At 38.3% G+C, this 23,234-nt stretch overlaps 5 protein-coding genes across 5 annotated transcripts; 2 read left to right on the forward strand and 3 right to left on the reverse strand.

Moving 5' to 3' along the window:
- Position 1: 1 nt before the first annotated feature.
- Positions 2–1,594, forward strand: LOC132627206 (uncharacterized). The gene has a single exon (XM_060342408.1). It carries the CDS (start codon positions 2–4, stop codon positions 1,592–1,594), a length of 1,593 nt encoding a protein of 530 aa, XP_060198391.1.
- Positions 1,595–2,899: 1,305 nt separating this feature from the next.
- On the reverse strand, positions 2,900–4,492 carry LOC132629386 (probable glutathione S-transferase). Its single transcript, XM_060345053.1, has 2 exons — positions 4,013–4,492; positions 2,900–3,490 (listed from the first exon to the last, which is right to left on the reverse strand). The coding sequence occupies exons 1-2, from the start codon at positions 4,328–4,330 to the stop codon at positions 3,143–3,145; spliced, it is 666 nt and encodes a 221-aa protein (XP_060201036.1). The 5' UTR covers positions 4,331–4,492; the 3' UTR covers positions 2,900–3,142.
- Positions 4,493–5,428: 936 nt separating this feature from the next.
- LOC132629407 (probable glutathione S-transferase) lies at positions 5,429–8,349 on the reverse strand. Its single transcript, XM_060345068.1, has 4 exons — positions 7,768–8,349; positions 7,166–7,264; positions 6,722–7,046; positions 5,429–5,976 (listed from the first exon to the last, which is right to left on the reverse strand). The coding sequence occupies exons 3-4, from the start codon at positions 7,037–7,039 to the stop codon at positions 5,629–5,631; spliced, it is 666 nt and encodes a 221-aa protein (XP_060201051.1). The 5' UTR covers positions 7,040–7,046; positions 7,166–7,264; positions 7,768–8,349; the 3' UTR covers positions 5,429–5,628.
- LOC132627212 (probable glutathione S-transferase) lies at positions 7,889–14,421 on the reverse strand. Its single transcript, XM_060342421.1, has 2 exons — positions 14,332–14,421; positions 7,889–8,239 (listed from the first exon to the last, which is right to left on the reverse strand). Exons 1-2 carry the CDS (start codon positions 14,419–14,421, stop codon positions 7,889–7,891), a joined length of 441 nt encoding a protein of 146 aa, XP_060198404.1.
- A 6,279-nt stretch (positions 14,422–20,700) lies between these two features.
- Positions 20,701–21,696, forward strand: LOC132627217 (uncharacterized). The gene has a single exon (XM_060342431.1). It carries the CDS (start codon positions 20,701–20,703, stop codon positions 21,694–21,696), a length of 996 nt encoding a protein of 331 aa, XP_060198414.1.
- Positions 21,697–23,234: the final 1,538 nt, after the last annotated feature.

Here is a 23,234-nt window from a genome sequence, read left to right on the forward strand (position 1 = left end):
GATGATTTTGTTGAAGAGGATTTCTGATGCTATGGAACAGATTGAATGCAAAAAATATGGCCTCTGTCAAGCACTTTTAACATGGATGGAAGAATGGAAAAATTTCGAACAACACTTGGACATGACCGGAACAAAGTTAAAAGAATGCTTAAATGTACTCGAATCAAGTGAGAACCATCTGCAATGCTTCACTGAACTCGAATCCAGAGAGAAGCATTTGCATTCTATTCAAGAATCAATTGGCGAAAGCTTAAAAGAACTCGAATTAGTTAGAGAATCAATAAATGCTACGCGCAAACAAGTTGAGGATAAAGACAGCCAGCTTTCAGGATATGCTGATGACTTGAAACTGAGACAGAAGAAATTGGAGGAAAACGAGATGTCGCTCGAGGAATATTGGAACTCGATTGAGGAGAAATTTAATGAGGAAATTAATGAGAGAGAGAAGAAATTTCAGGAGCGCGTTTATGAGCTCAATTCCAGAGAAGAAAAATTAAAGCAACAAGAGAATGAACTGAAAGCGCGACAGGAACAACTTGATTCTGCTCCGTTTTCCAGGGAACGGAAACCGAAAAAAGTCTACTCGAGCAAAATGAAGATGGATTTTACAAAAGAGCTCGCTGAAACTTCGAGTCAGTTGAGTCCAAAAGCATGTGATTCGAGGGAAAAAAGTCGGAAAAGATCTTATTGTTCTGAGAACCCAATGAAAAGATCAAAGACAGGAAAATCTTCGGAATATGGAGAAGAGGAGAAGACGATAAGCATGGATGTTGATGATAAGAACTTAAGTGGACAACAGTTAAATAATGCAGATAATGCTGATCTGGCGATGATTTGTTCCGGTAGGATTGTTCGAATTGAGTCTGAATCAGAATCGGACACGGATGACGAGGGCATCACACAAGTATGGGACTGTCCTCGTGCTAAATTTCACAACTTTGACAAAGAAAATGAAATAGGAAAGTTTCATGTTGACCAAGTTTGGGCGTGTTATGATGATTTAGATGGTATGCCTAGACTCTATGCTCGAGTTGAAAAGGTTTTTATTCCGAAATTTAAGTTACAAATGGTCTGGTTAGAGGCTGATACAGAGGAAAATCATTGGACAAATCATGAGTTATCGGTTAGTTGTGGTAGATTTAGACTCGGGAGCTCTTTAGATGTTTCGAATCGCCATGTATTCTCTCATCAAATGCAGTGCAAAAGGGACACCCATGGTTATTATCTGATATATCCTACGAAAGGGGAGACTTGGGCCATTTGGAGCGCTGAACGACTAGAAGAATATGAGATCGTGGAGGTACTTTCTGATTTTGCTGATGATGTTGGTATAACGGTTAGTTATCTGGATAAAGTCAGTGGATTTGTGAGCATTTTCGAAAGGAGATGCTGTGGAAGTTTCTCATTTGTGATACCAGCAAACGAATTACGCAGATTTTCTCATAAAGTTCCCTCTTTTAAATTGACACAAACTATAAAAGAGTGGTTTGAACTTGATCCTGCTTCTCTACCTAATTATCCAGATAATGCAAGGTACAACGAAAAGGTTATGGTCGAATATGAGGTAGCGGATGATGTCTCTACCTTCAAGTAACAAAGAGAAGGGATCTATAGAGACTTATCTAGTTCATTTAAGGCCTTACTCTCCATCATTCTTGTGAGGTAACAATCTTTTGGAAGAAATTATAGTTTCAATAGTGCTAGATGTATGAATAGATGAGATATGAGATGCTTTAAGGAACTTGTAGATGATGTATAGGACAGTAGGCTATTGCTGCTCTTGGCAACTAGATCTATGCTTTGAAAACAAAATTGTTTGAACATATATTTCTTGTATGTCAATTGTGGTTCCTGAAATCAAGTGTTGAAAGTTCATAGATGTTTCTTGTTATTCAATTCTTTTTCATTTACTCTCTTTTCTAGACTATTCAGACCAAAATGGGGCTTTCATTGACCTAGATCTTGAGATAACAAAAGCTGGATCTCATAAAGTGCAAATTCAATAAACAAACACTCCTTAGCAGAGAAAGAAGATAAACACATACATCACAAATCACCACTACATCAGAGCAAAGAAGAGAAAAAAAAATATATGATGCACGTGGACCGTCAGTAGCCTATGATCAATGGGCTCAACTGGACACAATTTTTTACACCGAACATACATGTATATGCGATAAACCGCTAACATTTTAACAAATATTAAATTCTGAAACCATAATTTCGAAAGTACAATGTGCTCGATGCTGAAGGAGGAAGGAGGAGACACAACTCAAGTAGTTGGCTAGTTCTAGTCATATCTATTTTTTTCATTTATTTGAAGTTGTTCATGATGATGAAAACCAACTTTGTCTCTATTAGGCTGTCATAGGAATAAGCTGTTTAAGCATTCTCTGATATCCATGATCCCTTTTTTCGCATCTAATGACATTTTTATGAAATCTCAAAACATCAACTTTTTTGATAATGGATTTACTAGTATTCCACCTGATGAGTAGTTTCAAAGTCCACCTGAATCAAAAGTATGGTTACTTTTCCTGCATTAGCCATATGCTTACTGTACCTTCTTCTATCTGTTATACAAATTGGCTGAAAAGAAGCTTACAGTACATTATAGTCAATATATTGATGAAAATTGGCTTATTTGTAACTAAAAGGCCACTGTACATGGCTGATGTTCCTTCTCTGCAAAGTGCATTGGACTTCTTTCGGCTTAGACACCTTTGCCCTTTAGTTTTGGCAGCCACAATTGCCGGGTAAATGTATTTACACAAAATGGGATGGAGAAGGACAGGAAACACTCATTTGAGATCAAGATGGTCCCACTTGAAGAGTTTAGGAAACAAATTGACTCAACTTTCAGTCAACAGATAATTTGAAGTTGAAAAACTATCAAGAATTAAGATAAGAACACCACATTTGTTCATATTATTCACATCCTGATGGTATATAGTAGGATTTTACTTTCAAGCAATCACTTTTCAGTCCAAAAAGAAGCGGCAGCAGAATTACATAGACAATACTTTGACTCGACAAGGCAGCACTTGACAATCGTCTTTATTCCTAGAATAACAGATCTATTTCATACTCCAACAGGCAGAACTAAGTGCCTTTTAATGGATTCTGAAGCACGTGAACATGTTTATTCTAATCCACGATTCTTTCTGAATTCTAGTAGTACCTCACAGATCTTATGAGGGTCAGCTAGAGATTTCGAGACCCTATCCCTCTGCATGCATCTCTTACCCCAAGCAACAAGCTTTGGGCACTCGGCCTCGATGCTGAAGTTTCCAATGGTCTCATACGTATAAAACCAGGTATAGAACCCAATAAGGGCAACATCCACAAAACCGAAACTTTCCCCTCCAAAATAGGGCTTGTCTCCCAGTGCAGCTTCCTCCAGTAACTTGAGTGGATCTAGCAAGTCCTTCTTACCTCCCGCAAACTCTTCTTTTGTGGCTGTCCATATTCTTGTCCCAAAATCATACAACTGCAATTTCAAGATTGCCATATAAAAATCTTATCTATTGTGCTCACATAAAACAATATCAATGAACTACAGCTTCTGCTATATGAATCCTCTATATCTACTCGGTCCAAATCAGATCCTTTTCATTCTAATGCATCAGAGAAGGATAATCTTAGGAGTGACAAAGGGGCGAGTCAGATTGGATATGGTCTGGTCGAAACTGGTTAAAAAAAAAAGGGATAAAATATCTGAGCCCCTATTTAACACAAATAAAAAAAACTAGTTAATAGACTGAGTTTCACGAATAGTCAGGTGAGAACACTAGCTTAAAGCCAAAATAAGCTTAGACTACCAGAAAACAAGAACTCATGAAAAATAACAAATAATTATCTATTTTTGAATAATATCCATATTTGATCCATTTTTAGAAAGTCAGTTATCCAACCCATGTCTAATGGGTCGGATGGATGGTTGTTGTTGTTGTTTTTTTTTTTTTTTTGTAACCATTTTGCCAGCCCTAGATAAGATAATTTTAAGATCTACCTTGTCAGTGTAGGCAGCCCAAAACCTAGCTTGTGCTCTTTCATAAGGATCAGATGATAACAAAGGAGCTTTGTCCTTCCAGATTTCATCGATGTACTCGACTACAACGAGAGATTCACAAACAGGTTTTCCGTTGTGAACCAAAACCGGGATTTTCTTGTGGACCGGATTCATCTTCGGAAGGAGAGGACTTTTACCGGTAAACAAGTCTTCTTCCTTGTACTCGTATTTGATCTCCTTCTCAGCTAGTGCAACCCTGACCCTCATGCCAAACATGCTAGGCCAGAAGTCCAATAGAATCACCTCATCATTCTCCATTCCAATGCTGTGACTGAAAGCTCAAACTTGTTGATAAGTGTAGAACAGAAACTAGTTCAGCTAAAATGGCTTAGTGTTAAGGTTCTATAAGTGGCTTGGAGCCTTGGGGAGTCCCACAGTTTATACCTTGTATTTCTTTATACTTCTTTGATATGCAAGATCTTGACATGTGGGATGTGGCCAATATAAAATCCAAAGTTTCAACACTGGTAGGCTCCATTTTAAATAAAAAGACCTTTGATCCTTCCTTCTTTTTTTAATGGATCTCTATCCTAGGGTATTTAATTATATACTTTATAATCTGAAAAAGATGAGAATCATACACTTAGTCCAAAGGGTTGGCAATTATTGGAAATATCAAGTTGGGTAAACCAATGTCACTGTCTCATCTACCACTAGTGGAAGACAACACAACAGCTAATGAGATTTTGTTAGATGTTGGATTTACTTTACTCCAATTGTTTATTATGGGGGAAAAGAGAGAAGCAACAAAGCAAAAGCTGAAAAGCCCTAGAGGCAGTAAGTACTGGTGCGTGGAAAATATAACATGGGAGCGCAACACTAGATAAATCAACAGAAGGATGAATCAGCAAAATGTTAACTCTTGAGTTCAGGAACAAATTTGAGCTCTCTCTCTCTGATGCAACTCTTTTCCATGTATAGAGGTGAATTCAGGATCTAAAATCATTAATTGCAGAATATTACTGTACTCTCAGATGTAATATAATGCAACATATTTTTTAAAAAGCTTCTTGACTATTAAATATAGTTGGGACAATATAGTTTGATCTTATTCTTTCTCTGAGCAGGTGGCATATTCCAAGCATAATCTTCGCCGAAATGTAGAAAATTGACCATTAATTTTCATAACAAATCTGATTAAATTACTAGTACTAAATAATTTTGCAACTGTAGGCTAGTTTGCCTAGATCTATGAAAGTTGTTAAGTCTTCTCTTGGCTAGTCCAGCCTTAACAGTTCAACGAAGATATTCTCACACTGAAAATTCACCTAATCAAACACACTGAACATTTCCTTGCCAGAGAAATAAGATTAACGCATACCACATCACAAACCAAAACTATAAAAGAGAAAAGAAGAGAAAAATACAATATCTTGACCATCTATGAATAGACAGTTCATCAGTCCAAAGAGAAGCAGCGGAACAATTACATAGAACAACACTGACATTCCGCAAGCCAGGAATCAAGGACTCCTGTTATTCCCGGAAAACAGGTCTACTCATACTCCAATTCTGAACAAAGCGCCTTTCATAGACTATGAAACACATTAATATGTCTATTCAAGTCCAACATTCTTTCTATACTGGAGTATTACCTCATAGATCTTATGAGGGTCTGGTAAAGACTTAAAGATGCTCTCCCTCTGCATGCATCTCTTGCCCCAAGCAACGAGCTTGGGGCACTCGGCCTCCATGCTGAAGTTTCCAAAGGCTTCGTACGTATAAAACCAGCTGTAGAACCCAATCAGGGCAACATCCACAAAACCAAAGCTTTCCCCTCCAAAGTAAGGCTTGTCTCCCAACGCTTCCCGCTCCAGGACCCTGTGTGAATCTATCAAGTTCTTCTTAGCTACCTCCTGCTCTTCTCCTTTGGCATCCCAAATTTTTCGCCCAAAATCATACAACTGCAATTTTAAAGATTTACCATACAGCAACGCAATCTATTTTACTCACATAAAAGAATATCAATCAGCTACAGGTTTTACTTTTCATTATCATTTCATTCTAATACCTACTAATATTTTTCTTTTTACTCCTTCCTCATAATTTATGCCAACGTGTCTTAGCCTGTGGCCTTGTTCACAAATTTTCTTATTTTGAAAAGTGTTTTCGTTAGCAGTGCTTTTGAAAAAAAAACTTTTGGAGAGTAACAATTTTTGTTTGGCTAATCAATTTGGAATGCATTTTTGCCAATATTAGAGCAGTATGTTGTGCTTGACCAATGTTACAAAAGTGTTTATGAAGAAAAGCTACTCTTTTTAGCTTATGAAAAATAGCTTCCGCAACTACTCAAAATTACTTAGTTTTTTCTTAAAAGCTTGGTCAAACACCTAAACTTTCTAAAATAAGAACTTTCTTGATAGATTATGTAAATAATTCTTTCATTTCTGAAGAAAAAAAAAGCACTTATAGCCTCCAAAAGTTTCGCCACAGGCTATAAGAAAGAAAGATTATTAAAACTTGTGGTCTAATACACGCCATAGACATCTTTGTGGCGATAAATCATCTCATTAAACATGAGAAGTTAAAAGTTCTTTCTAATTATAGAAAGGTCTCATTCTTTTTGGGAAACTTAAACGAAAAGAGTGTCGCAAACTGGAACAGACGGAGTAATACACCAGAGAAGTATAGCATAAATTTAAGATTTACCTTGTCAATGTAGTCAGCCCAGAACCTAGCTTGTGCTCTCTCGTAAGGATCAGAGGATAACAACGGCGCTTTGTCCTTCCAGACTTCATCGATGTACTCAACTGCAATGAAAGATTCACAAACAGGTTTTCCGTTGTGAATCAAAACCGGGATTTTCTTGTGTACGGGATTCATCTTTAAAAGCAGCGGACTTTTAGTGCCACCCACGACTTCTTCCTTAAACTCGTATTCAATCTCCTTTTCAGCTAATGCTACCCTTATCCTCATACCAAACATGCTAGCCCAGAAGTCCAATAGAATCACCTCATCATTCTCCATTCCTTTGCTGTGAGAGAAAGCTCAAGTTGTCAATAAGTGAAGGACAGAAAATAGTTTAGCTAAAACTGGCGTAGTTGAGGTCCTATAAGTAGCATGGATGCCTTGGTGAGCCCCACACTTGATTACCTGTATTTCGCGAAAGATTTTAATAAGTCGCCAACACACAGGTCATCACTTTAGTACAGAAACAAGAAAGCTCCATTTTCTTGTGTATCAGGAAAAGACCTGCAGGAAAGTCAAAACTATATAAACGTTAAGAAAGAGAAAGCATTAATCGCGATATTTTAAATGGATCATGTCCTAAAATATTTAATTATATACATTAAAATATGGATAAGATGAGGATCAGATACAATTGTCTCATTCATGTAAGTTGCATCAACTGATGGAGTGAAAAATATGATATAATATCTACCCTTCTGGTCAATAATAGGAAAGATGAAAAAATAAACGATGTACTATACCAACTTCCCTAGCTAATCACATATAACTCTCTTCCATCGTATCAAATATCTACAAAGACAGAAATTAAAGAATATCGAGAAGCAACTAAGGCATTAAGAGGAGCAGATGATATTCTGAATAGCAAAAACTGATTTCAATAAAATACTACGAGAAAAGCTTTTCATAAGTTAATGCAAACACTGAATTGAACTTTCTTAGTTTTTTGCAAAAACAAAAAATTCATTTCACTTCTTAGTTCCAGGGAGAAGCAGCATAAGAATTACATAGACAATACTGAGACTCCACAAGCCAGCTCTTTGTAATTGTCTTTATTCATAGAAAAAATGATCCATGCGGCGAGGCAGAACTAAGTCCTTTCATGGATTGTGAAGCACAAGAATATGTCTATTCTAGTTCATAAGTCTTTTTAAGCTCCAGTAATAACTCATAAATCTTATGAGGGTCGGGTAGAGACTTAGAAACACTCTCCCTTAGCTTGCATCTCTTGTCCCAAGCATCAAGCTTTGGGCACTCGGCCTCTATGCTAAAGTTTCCAAAGATCTCCAAGGCATAAAACCAGCTGTAAATCCCGATCAAAGCAATATCCGCAAAACCAAAGCTTTCCCCTCCAAAGTAAAGCTTGTCTCCCAATGCAGCTTGTTCCAGTAACTTGAGTGAATCTATCAAGCCCTTCTTAGCTCCCTCCTGCACTTCTCCTTTTGTTGACCATATTTTTCGCCCGAAATTTTCATACAACTGCAGTTTCAAGATTTTCCAGATAAAAAGTTAAGCATGTCTTCTCTTCACATAAAAAATATCGGTGTTAATTTCACTTATTGTCCTGAACTTTATTCACTATAACAGTGGAGTTACAGAACTACTTTTCATCACATAATTGAACTTTCCTCACAATAACTAAACTACTAATTGATAAAAGAAAACAACAAAATCACTAAACTGCTATCATTTTATGGTAAAAAAAACAGTATATATCCAACTGTTAAACTATAAAAACCACTATTAAAGTACCTGAACTTTTTCTTTTGATAAAGTAACGAACTGTTATATATATCCAAAAAACTGCACCAAACTTTACCCACAATAGTTTGTATACGGTAAAAACCGGATGCGAGGCAAACTGGTGGAGCGAGGGGACCGACTGATCTGCCTTCTTCGTCATTGGAACGACCAAGCCCGGTGACCCGAGCATTCGTGGCCGTTGGTCCGTACGGCTGTTGGTTCGAGTAGCCGTTGGTCCGTGTGGCCGTTGGTCCGAGTAGCCGTCGGTCCGTGTGGCTGTTGGTCCGAGTAGCCGTTGGTCCGTGTGGCCGTTGCACGCGGGTCACGCGCCAGTAACGTCCTGTCCTGGTCAACTACCCACCATGCGTGTGTCAGACGGCGCCGTCAGTCTAATCCCACCAAATCCGTGCAGAGCTGTCCTTGTTGCTATTATTTTATTAGTTCACATTATATGAGACCCATGGAGGTCACACTATAAATAGAGCACATCCCCCTCCTTTGTAAGGGTTTGCATCACCTTCAAAGAACATTTATAATAGAAGAGCTCATATATTCAATCTCTCTCTCAATATCTGATCCGGCCGAGGCCGTTTGTTTCCATTTACGTTGTGTTTCTTCCATTAAGTATTCAACATGGCTTCTAAACGTTCACGTCCGTAGCAAATTAAGCAAATCACCGTTACTAGCCGTTTTATTACCAAATACTCACACGTTTATTTTCCGCTATCAAATATATATATCAAGATCCAAGCACATATCCTATACCCGCGTACAAATTCAATTGGTTTCCCAATTTCGGGGTAAACAGTTTGGCGCCCACCGTGGGGCTAGGATAATAGTGGTCTTTGATCTTGATCTCTATCTTACCCATCAAAATCAGAAACATCTGTTGTCCGTCTCTGAAAAAACGGACCAAATGGCTAACAGTGGGCAATCTGGTCACGTCAACAACAACGAGATCGTGGCCGAAAATGAAGGCAGCGGGCCACGAGGAACAGAGAGCGGCGATTGCCGAACAGGGAATCGCAATAGCCCAGCTGCAGAACGGAGGAGATAAAACGACCCCGGAAAAGGCGAAGAGTGCTGCTGAACCCAGAAGAGATGAGGCACGGATGGTTGAAAGCAATGGCTCCGGAGCTGGTCCATCCACCGAGGTTCTGAGAATGCTAGAAACGTTGGCGAAGCGGGTGGACTCGACCGAAAAAAGGGTGGAGACATACAACTCTCGGGTGGATCAAATCCCGGGGGCTCCGCCTATCTTGAAAGGGCCGGATTCAAAGAGGTACATCCAAAGGACTTTTTCTCCGAGTGCAGCTCCGAAATTGATCCCGAAGAGGTTCAAAATGCCGGATATCCAAAAATATGACGGCACAACGGACCCTCACGAACACGTGACCTCATACGTCTGTGCTATAAAAGGCAATGATATGGAAGATGATGAAATCGAATCCGTGTTGCTGAAAAAGTTCGGGGAAACTCTGTCAAAAGGAGCATTGACTTGGCACGATCATCTGCCCGAGCATTCAATCACTTCTTTTGAAATGCTCGCCGATGCCTTCATGAAAGCACACGCCGGAGCCAGAAAGGTGCAGGCTCGAAAGGTGGATATTTTCCGTATAGCCCAAAGAGACAAGGAGCTATTGCGTGAATTTGTCAACCGGTTCCAAAGGGAACGAATGGAGCTCCCCCCGGTTCCGGAGGAATGGGCCGCACAAGCTTTCACAAAGGGGCTCAATGTTCAGAGCTCGACGACTTCATTCAAATTAAAGGAAAGCTTGCTGGAATACGAGGCTATGACCTGGGCGGATGTCCATAACCGATACGAGTCAAAAATTCGGATAGAGAATGACCAACTCGAGCTTCCCCCGGGGCTCGTAAAAATGAACAAAAGCTTGGAGAGATCACGAAAGAATTACGAACCGGAGGCCAGACCATCGAGGGAAAGGTATCGGCCATACTCTCGAAAACCAAGCTTCAGGTCGGAAAAATCAAGGGATGGCTCGAGTCATTTCTCCGGGCGAGGGTGATAAACGGACCGAGTCCCCGGTTCAGGTATACCACCGAGGAGTCAAACGAGGAGGCCACGGCTGTGAAACTCGATCTCACGGATGAACTTCGCGAAAATGCGTTGGTCCGCATTGCAACCCAGAAGAAGAGAATGGAAAGGTACTACAATCGGAGAGCCAATTTTTGACATTTCTAAGTTGGGGACTTGGTGCTTCGAAAAGATACCTTGAGCACCAAGAATCCCAACGGAGGAAAACTGGGTCCGAACTGGGAAAGACCGTACAAGATAACCGAGGTAACGGGCAAAGGATCGTGTCAGCTGGAATCTGTGGACGGGCAGCGATTGTGCAACAACCGGAACGTGGCTCATTTGAAGGGATATTACTGCTAAGGTATGGACACCTCATGTTTAACCTTTTTCTTTTTGCAGGAAGTCAAGTACCGGATAAAGTTAGGATCTAGGTCTGAAAACGCGTGTTGCACTCTTTTCCTTAGTACGGTTTTGTCCCAAAATGGGTTTTTCGACAAGGTTTTTAATGAGGCAACAAGTACAACGTGTTACTTAACAAAAATAAGGACAAACAGCCGGGAACTCGGGGTCACGGCCTACGAGTGGGGGCTTGATAGCGCTCGCCTGATCTTGCAGCTCGGATAAGCACTAAGGGACTTATACCCACGTCGAGGTGTACCCCGGTTAATGGAAAACGGAGGAGCTCAACAAATCAAGACCGAACCTTCTGCATTAGCCTCCGATGTAAGGACCAAACGATCATAATGAATCGTGTCCCATTCAACATTTGCTACGGCAAAACTAAGGCCCGGCCACCGGCCACAGCCTCCGATGTAAGGACCAAACGATCATAATGAATCGTGTCCCATTCAACATTTGCTACGGCAAAACTAAGGCCCGGCCACCGGCCATAGCCTCCGATGTAAGGGCCAAACGATCATAATGAATCGTGTCCCATTTTTCATTTACTACGACTAAGGAAGGAAGAATTAAAATTCTCATATGGACAAGCATTTTGCAAACGCAAAGTTACCAAAAGCTGGTATAACAAAATCTTGGGTGTCTTTCTGTTAAAAGGACTTCGCCCCGATGGTAACCGCCGTATTCCGGAACTGCCCCACTCACATACTCTATATCGAGGATTGTGCCCGAAATTCGATAAAGGCGACAAGGTCACAATGACCCAAGCCAAAGCTCAGCAAATTCCCCCAAAACGGGGACTGCTACATCAAAAACTTTGCCAAGGTTGAAAAAATACCGACCCTGAAGAAAATGCCTATCGTAATTCGGAGACATCTGAACTTATGAAGCATCGGATAAGTCCCACGGGCACGGTGAATTAACGACTATGAGTCGACCTGTCCTAAAACGGACCAACGATCACGACCAAAATAATGGTAAACATTCAAAACGAAGAAATAAGAAGGTAACGACGAGCTGACAGGGCCACCGGTTTCGGAAGTTATCCACTCCGCGTTACTTCGATAGATCGGAGATCCGGGAAGTTTGGGGCTATCTGTATACGGTAAAAACCGGATGCGAGGCAAACCGGTGGAGCGAGGGGACCGACTGATCTGCCTTCTTCGTCATTGGAACGACCAAGCCCGGTGACCCGAGCATTCGTGGTCGTTGGTCCGTATAGCCGTTGGTCCGTACGGCTGTTGGTTCGAGTAGCCGTTGGTCCGTGTGGCCGTTGGTCCGAGTAGCCGTTGGTCCGTGTGGCCGTTGGTCCGAGTAGCCGTTGGTCCATGTGGCCGTTGCACGCGGGTCACGCGCCAGTAACGTCCTGTCCTGGTCAACTATCCACCATGCGTGTGTCAGACGGCGCCGTCAGTCTAATCCCACCAAATCCGTGCAGAGCTGTCCTTGTTGCTATTATTTTATTAGTTCACATCATATGAGACCCATGGAGGTCACACTATAAATAGAGCACATCCCCCTCCTTTGTAAGGGTTGGCATCACCTTCCAAGAACATTTATAATAGAAGAGCTCATATATTCAATCTCTCTCTCAATATCTGATCCGGCCGAGGCCGTTTGTTTCCATTTACGTTGTGTTTCTTCCATTAAGTATTCAACATGGCTTCTAAACGTTCATGTCCGTAGCAAATTAAGCAAATCACCGTTACTAGCTGTTTTATTACCAAATACTCACACGCTTATTTTCCGCTATCAAATATATATATCAAGATCCAAGCACATATCCTATACCCGCGTACAAATTCAATTGGTTTCCCAATTTCGGGGTAAACATAGTTACCCATCAAGGTGACTTTATTGTTATGATGGATAACGTTTTTGTGACTTTACTGTTTTATTGGGTAAAATTCAGTTACTTTAATGTTAAAAAAAAAGTAGTTTTCTGACCATACAGTACTTCAATATGACAAAAATAGTTGTGTGACTTTATTTTTATAGTGTATAGAATTCAGTGACCAACATGAAATTACCTGAACTACAAGATCTACTATCATCTATATCACTTGGTTCTATCCGGATCCATTTCATTTTTAATACGTAATAATTTGTTTTTCCAAGACACGGTCGCATAAGACAAGGACAACATAATTTTGATTCACCTTGTCAATGTAGTTGGCCCAAAATCTAGCTTGTGCTCTCTCATAAGGATCAGTGGTAGGGCTGCATATCGGTCGGTTCGGTTCGGATTTTAAAATTATCGGTTTAACTTATAGGTTATCGGTTTGTAGATATATTAAACCGTTAAAGAGCCGTTAAAATATCGGTTAATGGGTTATCGGTTAATCGGTTGTTGTATGTTATCGGTTCGGTTATCGGTTTAACCGTTAAGATTTCACACAACAAAAGAACGGAGAGAAGGGAGTAAATAGAAGGCTGATAGTGCCATCACACTGATTGCAATTTGCAAGGCAAATCAGGAAGGCATAATGGAAACTGGGAAATTACCTTTCAGTATTTAGATCTTTCCCAGTTACATCTGATGGGATCTGGCACATACAGAACAGGTCAATATTCCTTCCTTACCAGTTAGCCAACTTTCACAGGTCGTACTTTTAGACGGCACTGCCAAAATTATGCTTTGTAACAGTTATATGCATCTCATGTAGTACTGCAATGGTAAAGTGTCCCATATGAAGGTAAGCTATCAAAGTAACTTCTATAGGTCTACAAAATAAGGAGGAGTTAAGGACTAAACTGAATAACAAACCTGTAAGAAGTGTGATCACATAACCTCTTTTATAGGAAAAACTCCTATCAAAGAAAATTAAGAAACTATCAACCATCTAAGATCTTATAAATCAACAGAAAGAATAGATCGGCCACCTTAATGTGATCAAAAGATACATGTGCCAAGAGAGAGAAAATTGAGAAAGAAGCACTGCAATACCGAATCAAATAAATCAAGAAAGTAACTTTATTCGCCTAATAAACAGTCTAGATCCAAGATCACAGTGTACAAGCAAATCTGCTTGAGGGGCTTGAGAATCATAATGAATAAGATGTAAGAGAGGCTTAAAGAGAGGCGTTGTTTTATGAAATGAAATGAAGTAACCCTAATTGTAGTGTAAGTGACTTAATATATATGAAAGGGTAGAAGTGTAATTAGTTAAATTGTTATCGGGTTATCGGGTAACCCGTTAACAAAATTGGTCAACCCGCGACCCGACCCAATAAGCCAATAACCCAAAAACACCACCCGGTACCCGAACCGGTAATCCATTAACCCGAACCATTAACCCAATAACCCAATAATCGGTTCGAGTTATTGGTTTAACCGTTAACATGCACATCCCTAATCAGTGGGCAACAACGGAGCTTTGTCCTTCCAGACCTCATCGATGTACTCGAGTGCAACGAAAGAATCACAAACAGGCTTCCCGTTGTGAATCAAAACCGGGACCTTCTTGTAGATAGGATTCATCTTGAGTAGCATAGTGTTGACACCCAATTTTGTCCCTCCTTTATTTAATTTTATTCACTCGGACGTCTAAATTTATTGACGAACTAGATACTTTATTTTCACTGCGATTTATATTCGCTACCTTTATTTTAACATTACAAGTATTAATTTATCACAAATTTTAAATGTTCATCGTCATTTCACTTTCGGGTTTGGAATCGTTAAATTAATTACAAGACAACACTTTGTAAATCCTTACTTTCTATATACTAATTACTATTTATCTTCACATAATAAATATTGTACTAGTTACTAAATTATTAGCCCGGAAATAATTAAAATAGCGGAGGAAGGACCAATATTTTTCAGCAAATTAGTGGCTTAAAATACAAATACAATATTATTTCCTACCCAAACAAACAACCCACATTTCTATACCCAACCCACATTTTTCAACCCATATTTACATTTATAGGCCAGCCCAAACGGACCAGCCCAATTCTATTTTCACCCGACCCGGGTCCGGCCCAATTCCTTTCTCCTAACCCTACTTCTTTCCTTTCTTCTCTTTCTCTCTTCTTTCTCTCTCCGCCTCCCCTCTTCTCTTTCTCTCTTTTTTCTTTTTCCCTCATCGTCGCCGCTCCCCTTTTCCCTCGTCTCTCTCGCACCCCGCTCCTCTCCACTTACCCCTGTCCCCGCGCCTCTGTCACCCACTCATCTCTGTCCCCCCACGCTCTCTTCCTCCTTTTCTAAAACCCTGATCACAACCCTATAAAGAAGGGGGAATTGAGAGGAAAAAGGGAACGGGAACAAAGGAGGAGAACAACGAGGAGGAAGAAAGAAGAAAGGAAATCAACGAAAAAGAAACAGAAAGAGAGGGGGGGACTCTTTTTTTTATCTGGGTTTGATTCATAAAAAAGGGGATAATTTACTATCCTCAACATTTCTACTTTACCTATTCTAAATCTGGGATTTTGTTTGTTTTTTTTGAATGGTTTATTTTTTTTAAGAACAAGAAATCCGAACATCAGAAGAGGATTTAGAACCCAAGAAACAAAACATCAATTTTGATCAATAATATAGCCACATATTACTCTATTTTTACTTTCTAATCTGAAGCCTTAATTACTTTAATCGTTTTCGAGTTCGAGTAGATTCGACGACCTCGACATCTCAGTTCATTGCGCACAAAACAGGTGAACCTCGATACATTTATCACTTCTAGTCTTTAATTTCTGCTTTTAGTTAAATTTTAGCTGATTCTGCTATTTAGTAGTTATGTAGTTTTCTGTGTCGTTGTATTGCTTTGATGTTTGGGTGCTGTTAGGATAGATATTAATTGCTAAATGAATTTGAAAGTTATACTGAAATTCGGATGCTCAGACTGAATTTTCAGGACTTAGAACTTATTTAAAGTCGGATATACATAGGATATACAGTTCGGTTAACAAGTAAGAAGAAGATATACATTCAATATGCATATGATATACACACTAAGGTATGTATATCCTAGGAATATTGTGTATGTGGTTAGAACATATCGACGCTGAATCATCTCTATAATTGTCTATCAATCTGTAGATTTAAGTTTTCTGTCTTGGTTAATGTTGATATGAAAACAGTAGCAGTGATGTGGTTACTGTTAGTTTCAAGTGGAGTGTGTAATGTAACCGAATCTAGTTTGGCTTAGTTGATTAGTTCGCTGTCAAACATGTTTCAGCTTAGGCTAGGATAGTTATAATTCAACTGCTCTTGAGGGATGATTAATGCATTGCTAGCTTGTCGATCATAGGAGTTTAATACACATGCATTTTGGGCTGTTTGAAGATCACGTATGCCTAAATACTTCCTTAGAAATCTTAAATCTGATTATTGAATGAATGCCTTCAAACATGGCTGCATTATCAGCATATTAACTTTAGCATTGTCATATCTTTCATTTGAGGTGTTGTTCCTAAGTATTCCTCGAATTTGACCATTAGTTCCTTAAAACTATGAGTCTTCTGATATATACCTGCCTAGGTATCCCTATTTGGCTTATTTTGTGTTGAGATTGGTTATGGCTGTGAAAACTGACCGTTGTTTATTGCATAAATAGGAAATATCATGTATACATTATGATGTATACATGAGAGTATACCTGATATATATATGAGTTGTTTTATCCTAGGAACCAAGGAAGTAGTTGCTTTTTTTAGTTTGAATGAGAGGTTTGTTGAAGTATTACTTATTTGACAGAACATTAATATATGTCTTCTCAAAGTTCTGTTTTTGGTTAAGCTCTGATCATTACCTCAGCTAGTCTTAAGATTTCATATCGCCAAAAAATAGTTTCAAGTCCAAAAGTTCAACCTGTGTATCTTCAGCATTATATTAGCCTTTGGAACCAGAATTTGATCTAGTTGGTTCAGGATGATCAGGTGACTGTTTTAGGTATCAGCAGTCTAAAACATCCTGCAAAATGTATATGGATGTCTGGCAGTACTAATATGTTCATATGTGACTCAAATCTGTGAAGTATACCTCTGTGTTTGACTCTATTTCCCTGCTGGAGGAATATGTTTTTGTGGTTCTTCATTTGACGAATAAGATCTATGCTATATGTGTGTGAGTATTAAACTGAACTGTTTTCAGTTTCTGTACGCAAAAGATAAAACTGGTTCCGGAAAAGACAAAAGAATAAGTATAAATCCAGTGTTGTCTAAGAGAGAATGAAAAGGCGTCTTAACTTGAACTTCGCAAGATCTCCTCTTTCAACTCTCTAAAATCTGTATGAGTTGTATTTGCCTATCCTTCACCATTTTTTTTAAAAATTTGGTTCTGCCCCTCTATGTCCTGCGCTTTCTTCAAGTGTATTTGGGTTGCATGAATTCTGTTTCCATGATATAGATCAAGTTTACTACTACTTGCGTTAAGGATGATAAAACCATATGCATAGTGTCACTTAGATCCTAGGTGATTGGAAAGTTTCCGCATCTAACATTTTAGATTGAAGTATTATTGAATGTATACATCTACGCATACAAGCTTATTTCCATATAGATGATTTCGGGTTCTGTTTTGTTAACTTCTACCTATGGGATGATCCAACTTGGCTTTGGTCTTAAGTGGTGTTTAGAATTTTAGGCAGAATCTGATCCCTATACTTTTGACATGCTACGCCTAGTTAATACTGGATTTCCAGATTTTTATGTTTAGAATTAACAAGTCTTTGGCTTCTGATTACTTCCGGCGTTTCTGGTTTTGTTATGAGACGGTTGAACCAAGCTGTGATATTTAAAACCATGAAACATTTTGCTATTATCCATGAGAGCTCCATACACTTCTTAATACTATCCTTCTTATTTAGGCTCACATTGAGCAACTGTCTTTATGCCTGCTGTTGACATGCATATTTGGAAGTTTAATATTATATGTGCTTTGCCTTATTTAACAATTATGTGCGTTTCTAATCTTTATCATATATATATTTTTTTTACATGTACACATCGGAGAAAAACTGGAGTCCTAATTCGGGACTCATCGTCTCCCGCATTTGGTGTCGGACTAAAAGCCCAACAAAATCCTCTCGTGTCCAACCCCGTCCGCGGCCAAACAAAAAATAACATCTGGGCCAAGGCCCAACAGACAGAGACAGCCTGCAGTAATACATGAATAAAATTTGTTGGGCCGAAGCCCAACAGTAGCGGACAACAGTATTCCTTAATGGGCTGAGCCCATTTACATCATGCTTATTCCTCTATTTTATTTTATTTTTTGTGTGCATTTGATGTGTATCATATGACTAACATTTTTTGTTTGTTAATTTAGATAAACCTTAGTGATGTTGAGGGTTTTAGTTTAGTAATGGGTAATTAAATCCACAAAATTACACTCGTATTTTCTAAACTATTTATAGTATCTATAACATCTATTCAAGTAATTGATTTTCAAATAATATGACTATATATTTTGAGTTAAAAGAATCATCTTTCATTCTTACTATCTCATGAATTTCAAAACGTCGTTAAATAGGAATCCAATTATATTTTATAAACATTTTCAAGATTTATTCAATTATACATATTTTTAGTCGAAATTGGTTAAATAAATGGTGATAAAAAAAAATATATAGAAAGAAACTTATGGACTTTTCATCATATTTAAGAACATAAGTCTAGGCATTTCTACACCACCATATTCATATAACATCATTTTTTTTTTATCTAAAGATCACATTTGATAAATCATCTTTTAAAAGGCTATTAGTCATACGTAAACTATCTTATTTTCTACAAATCTTATTTTTGAATAATATTATTATATTTTTCATTTAAGGCCTTAGCAATATCTTTAAATCTCATTTAACCTTTAGAATCTTCTTTTTACGCAAACTATTATGTTTTCTACAAGTATTATTTTTAACAACACTATTACACTTTCGTTTTAAAACTTTAACCACATTTATAAGTCATATTTCAAAAAAAAAATAGCATTAAAAGGTATCCTTTTATACGAATTATTATTTTTCTGTAAGTTCTATTTTAAATATCGTTCTTATATGTCTATTTTATAATTTTAATCATACTTATAAAACTACTTTCTTTTTTTCTATAATACTATATTTACACTTAGCCTAATTAATTATAAGTCCGGTCGGTTAACCATTGTTAATGGGTCTTAAAGGGTGCCTAATACCTTCCCTTTAGACTAATTGAACCCTTATCCAGAATCTTAAGTTTCGCAGACCTTAAACAGAGCTAACTTTAAACATAACTTTAATAAATTTTAGGTGTCCTAATTCACCTTAAATAATTAGGTGGCGACTCCTTAAAACACAAACAAAGACATAGGAATCACCAATACGTCGTACTTCTAATTTAACTCTCCGGGGTAAAAAATGGGGTGTGACACATAGGACTTTTGATATTGCTAGCAGAGTCTTCTTCCTTGTACTCGTATTCGATCTCCTTCTCAGCTAGTGCTACCCTGAGCCTCAAACCGAGCATGCTAGCCCAGAAATCCAATAGAATCACTTTATCATTCTCTATTTCTGTGCTATGAGAAAAGCTAAAATTATTACTAGTTAAAAGTATAATCTCAATAAAATGGCATAAGTGAGGTTTCTATAAGTAGCATGGATGCCTTGAGAATCCCACACTTGATTTCTTATTTTTTCTGATTTATTTAATACTCCCTCAGTCCCAATTTATGTGAAGCTCCTCTTTTGTCAGTCTCAAAAAGAATAACATTTCTCTATATTTAATGAAATTTGAATTTGATTTCTAACTTCTCATTTTAATCTAAAATGAAATGATTTATAGTCACATAATATTTCAAGCTTATTATGAGCCACAAGTTTTAAAAGTTTTTCTATTTCTGTTAAACCCCATGCCTAATCAAACACTTTCATGTAAATTGGGACAGACAGTGGGCATTCAAGATCTAGGTATGGGCCAAATAACAGGTCATCAATTTCGTCTTCCAATATATAGCAAGATTCAAATACAGGCAGGGACCATTTTTATTGTGTATTGGAAAAAGTGCTGCAGGAAAATCCAACTGAAAGCATTAAAATAAGAAGATTCCACTTATCTCTATCTTTTTTAATGGATCTCTCTGTCCTATAATTATACTCCGAATAACATGAGGATCATATGCAATTTGTCTAATATAATGTATGTTACACCAACTGATGGAGAGAAAATATTCAGATTAAAATTATCACTCTCTTCTTGTTGGGATTACATAAATTCAGTATTGGACCCAAGCCCAGCTGCTCTATTATTTTAAGTGGATCAGTTTTAGTTTAGGCCCAATTTTTTATATACTGAGTAGTATTTTGTACAGATGGTTTTTTGTTTTGTTCAGTGAATGAAAAATGAAAAGGAGAACCTTCTCTCTCTTCGTTGTAAAATGATGAATAAACCCTAGTTGCTTTCTTCCGCAAATTCAGATCATTGATGATCTTAACATGGTATCAGAGCGAGGGATTTGATAGATCTGGGCGAGACCTTTCGATCGATGTTACCCTCGTGTTTTAGTTCGAAGATTTTGTTGCTGTTCTTCTTTGGCGATATGGATTTTTGTTGACGAAGCATTTATGTTCGTATTTTGAGTGCAATTCGTAGTTGTTTCAAGGCTTTTCTACTTCCAGTAAGAGAAGAAGTGCGGTAACTCTAATTTCTCTAATTTTCTGTGTTGATTTTGGTGGTTTTTTTGTGACTCCAGAGGTGCGGTAATCGCGGTTTCACCTTCGTATTGATTTGAGTGATTTGTAGTTGTTTTTCTGTATATTTGTTTCATTCTCATTGAACAAAAATGGTGCACACTAGTAATGATAGTAATAATGCTACGATTTACGCCCCCGATTCTACAAGTCCTCTTTTCATCCATTCTTCTGATATTCCTGGTCCATGCTTTGTTGGTACTCCATTTTCTGGGTCGGGTTATGGCGGTTGGAAGAGAGGTATGACAGTGTCTCTCTCTGCTAAAAATAAGATTGGACTGGTGGACGGTTCATGTCCTAAACCATCTTCTGATGATAATCCGGCTAAGATTCGTCAATGGGATAGAGTTAATAATATGGTAATATCATGGTTGACAAGTTCTATCTCACCAACCATTGCTGAGAGTGTCCAGTACTCAGAGACTGCTGAGAGTATATGGAAACAATTAGAGCGTCGATATGGAACTGTAAATGGAACTAAAATCTTTGAAATAAAAAAGGAATTGGCTTCTATACAGCAGGGTTCTCTTGACATTGCTTCCTATTTTAACAAACTTAAAAAGTCTTGGGATGAACTGGGGGCAATTCGTAAGAGTCATGGGAAGGAATGCACTTGTGCTGCTAAATCTGGGATTGAAAAAGATGATGAAGAGGATAAACGTCACCAATTTCTCATGGATTTGAATGACGTATACGTGGGTGTTAGAAGTAATATGCTTATGATGCATCCTCTCCCTTCTCTTGATGATGCTTATAATATTCTTCTCCAAGATGAGAACCAAAGACAAGTGCACTTCACTCCTATGCTGAATCCTGACTCTGCTTCCTTTAATGCAAATCTCAATACTAAACCAAACTTCAACACTAGATCACCACAACCTCCCTATCAACCACCTATTCCACCTAGGCAATATAATCAGAAGGTCGACTTCAACCTCACTTGTCGGTATTGCAAAAAACCTGGTCATACAATTGATAGGTGCTATAAACTCCATGGTTATCCACAAAACCATAAGTTTTTTAAAGGGAGAAAGGTGGCTGCAAATGTGAGTGGTGATGTTGAGTCTCCAGATCCTCTTCAGAGATAGGGTTGGTTGCCTCATGCTGATACTGCTCCTAAAGCTACAACCAGTTCTGCTGGTGCTTCAGGAGAGATGGGATCTTCCATACCTGGCCTGTCTATGAATCAGTTTTCTCAACTCATGAACCTGCTCCAACAAACTCAAATTTCTCATCCTGCTGCTCAACCTGATTCTCAACCCAACCTGATGGGCTCTGCTAACTTTGTTGGTAGTGTATTGTCTTTACCTGTTTATATTAATAATGATTCTCATGCTTGTATGCTGTCTGGTCATAGTAGAGTTGTGTGGATTATAGATAGTGGAGCTACTGACCATATTACCTCTAATAAGGATATTTTATTTGACCTTACCCCTCTCTCTACCCCTTATTTGGTAACCTTGCCTAATGGTTATAAAGCCAAAGTCACATCCATTGGGTCTGTTTCTGTGCATTCCTCCTTGACTCTCCATCATGTATTATACATTCCTTCTTTTCAATACAACTTGATTTCTGTGCACAAGTTGATACAACAATATCACTGCATGGTTTTGTTTACTTCTTGCTCATCTCTTCTGATACAGGACCTTTCCATGACGAAGCTTCTGGATCTTGGTAGACTTGACCAAGGGCTATACAAACTCCTTCATGAACAACAATGCTCTTCCAAGTCTGTTTTTCCTGTTTCTGTTTTTCAAAAGAATGTACAACCGTCATGCACTCCCCAACCCGTTGTTCCTACTACTGTTTTTAATAAGACTGTAGCTCCTATGTATGGTAGTGATCAACACAAATCTGCTTTACATTCTGTTCCCTTACTTCCTTGTAAAGATGGGCACCACATTAATAAGAATGATGTACTTTGGCACCATAGACTAGGCCACATTCCTTTTACCAAAATGAAAACAATTTCTTCCATATCTGTTGATTTGTCTTCTAAACAGTCCTTTGTCTGTCCTGTTTGCCCACTGGCTAGGCAAGGCAGATTGTCTTTTGCTCATAGCAACACAATTTCTAAGTCTTTATTTGAACTCATTCATGTCGATACCTGGGGACCTTACCACACTCAAACATATTCTGGGGCAAAATATTTTCTTACCATTGTAGATGACCATAGTAGGGCAACCTGGACACATTTGATGCACTCCAAAAGTAATGCCTTTCCTTTACTAAAAGCCTTCATTTCTATGATCAAGAACCATTTTAACCTCTCTGTAAAAACTATTAGGAGTGACAATGCATTAGAAATTGGTCTCTCCACCACTGCCTTACAATTTTTCTCAGATAATGGCATTGTACACCAAACTACTTGTTCATACACACCACAACAAAATGGTGTTGTTGAAAGAAAACACAAGCACCTTCTTGAAACTGCCAGATCTTTACTTTTTCAGTCTAAATTACCTACAAGGTTTTGGGGGGATTGCATTTTAACTGCCACTTACTTAATAAATAGGTTCCCTTCCACTGTTCTACAAAATAAAACCCTTTTCCAGGTCCTATATGGCACATTACCCTCTTATTCTCACTTAAAACGTTTTGGATGTCTATGCTATTCCACTGTACC

The sequence above is a fragment of the Lycium barbarum genome, chromosome 1, assembly GCF_019175385.1.
Source record: "Lycium barbarum isolate Lr01 chromosome 1, ASM1917538v2, whole genome shotgun sequence".
In the NCBI taxonomy this organism is placed as follows: domain Eukaryota; kingdom Viridiplantae; phylum Streptophyta; class Magnoliopsida; order Solanales; family Solanaceae; genus Lycium; species Lycium barbarum.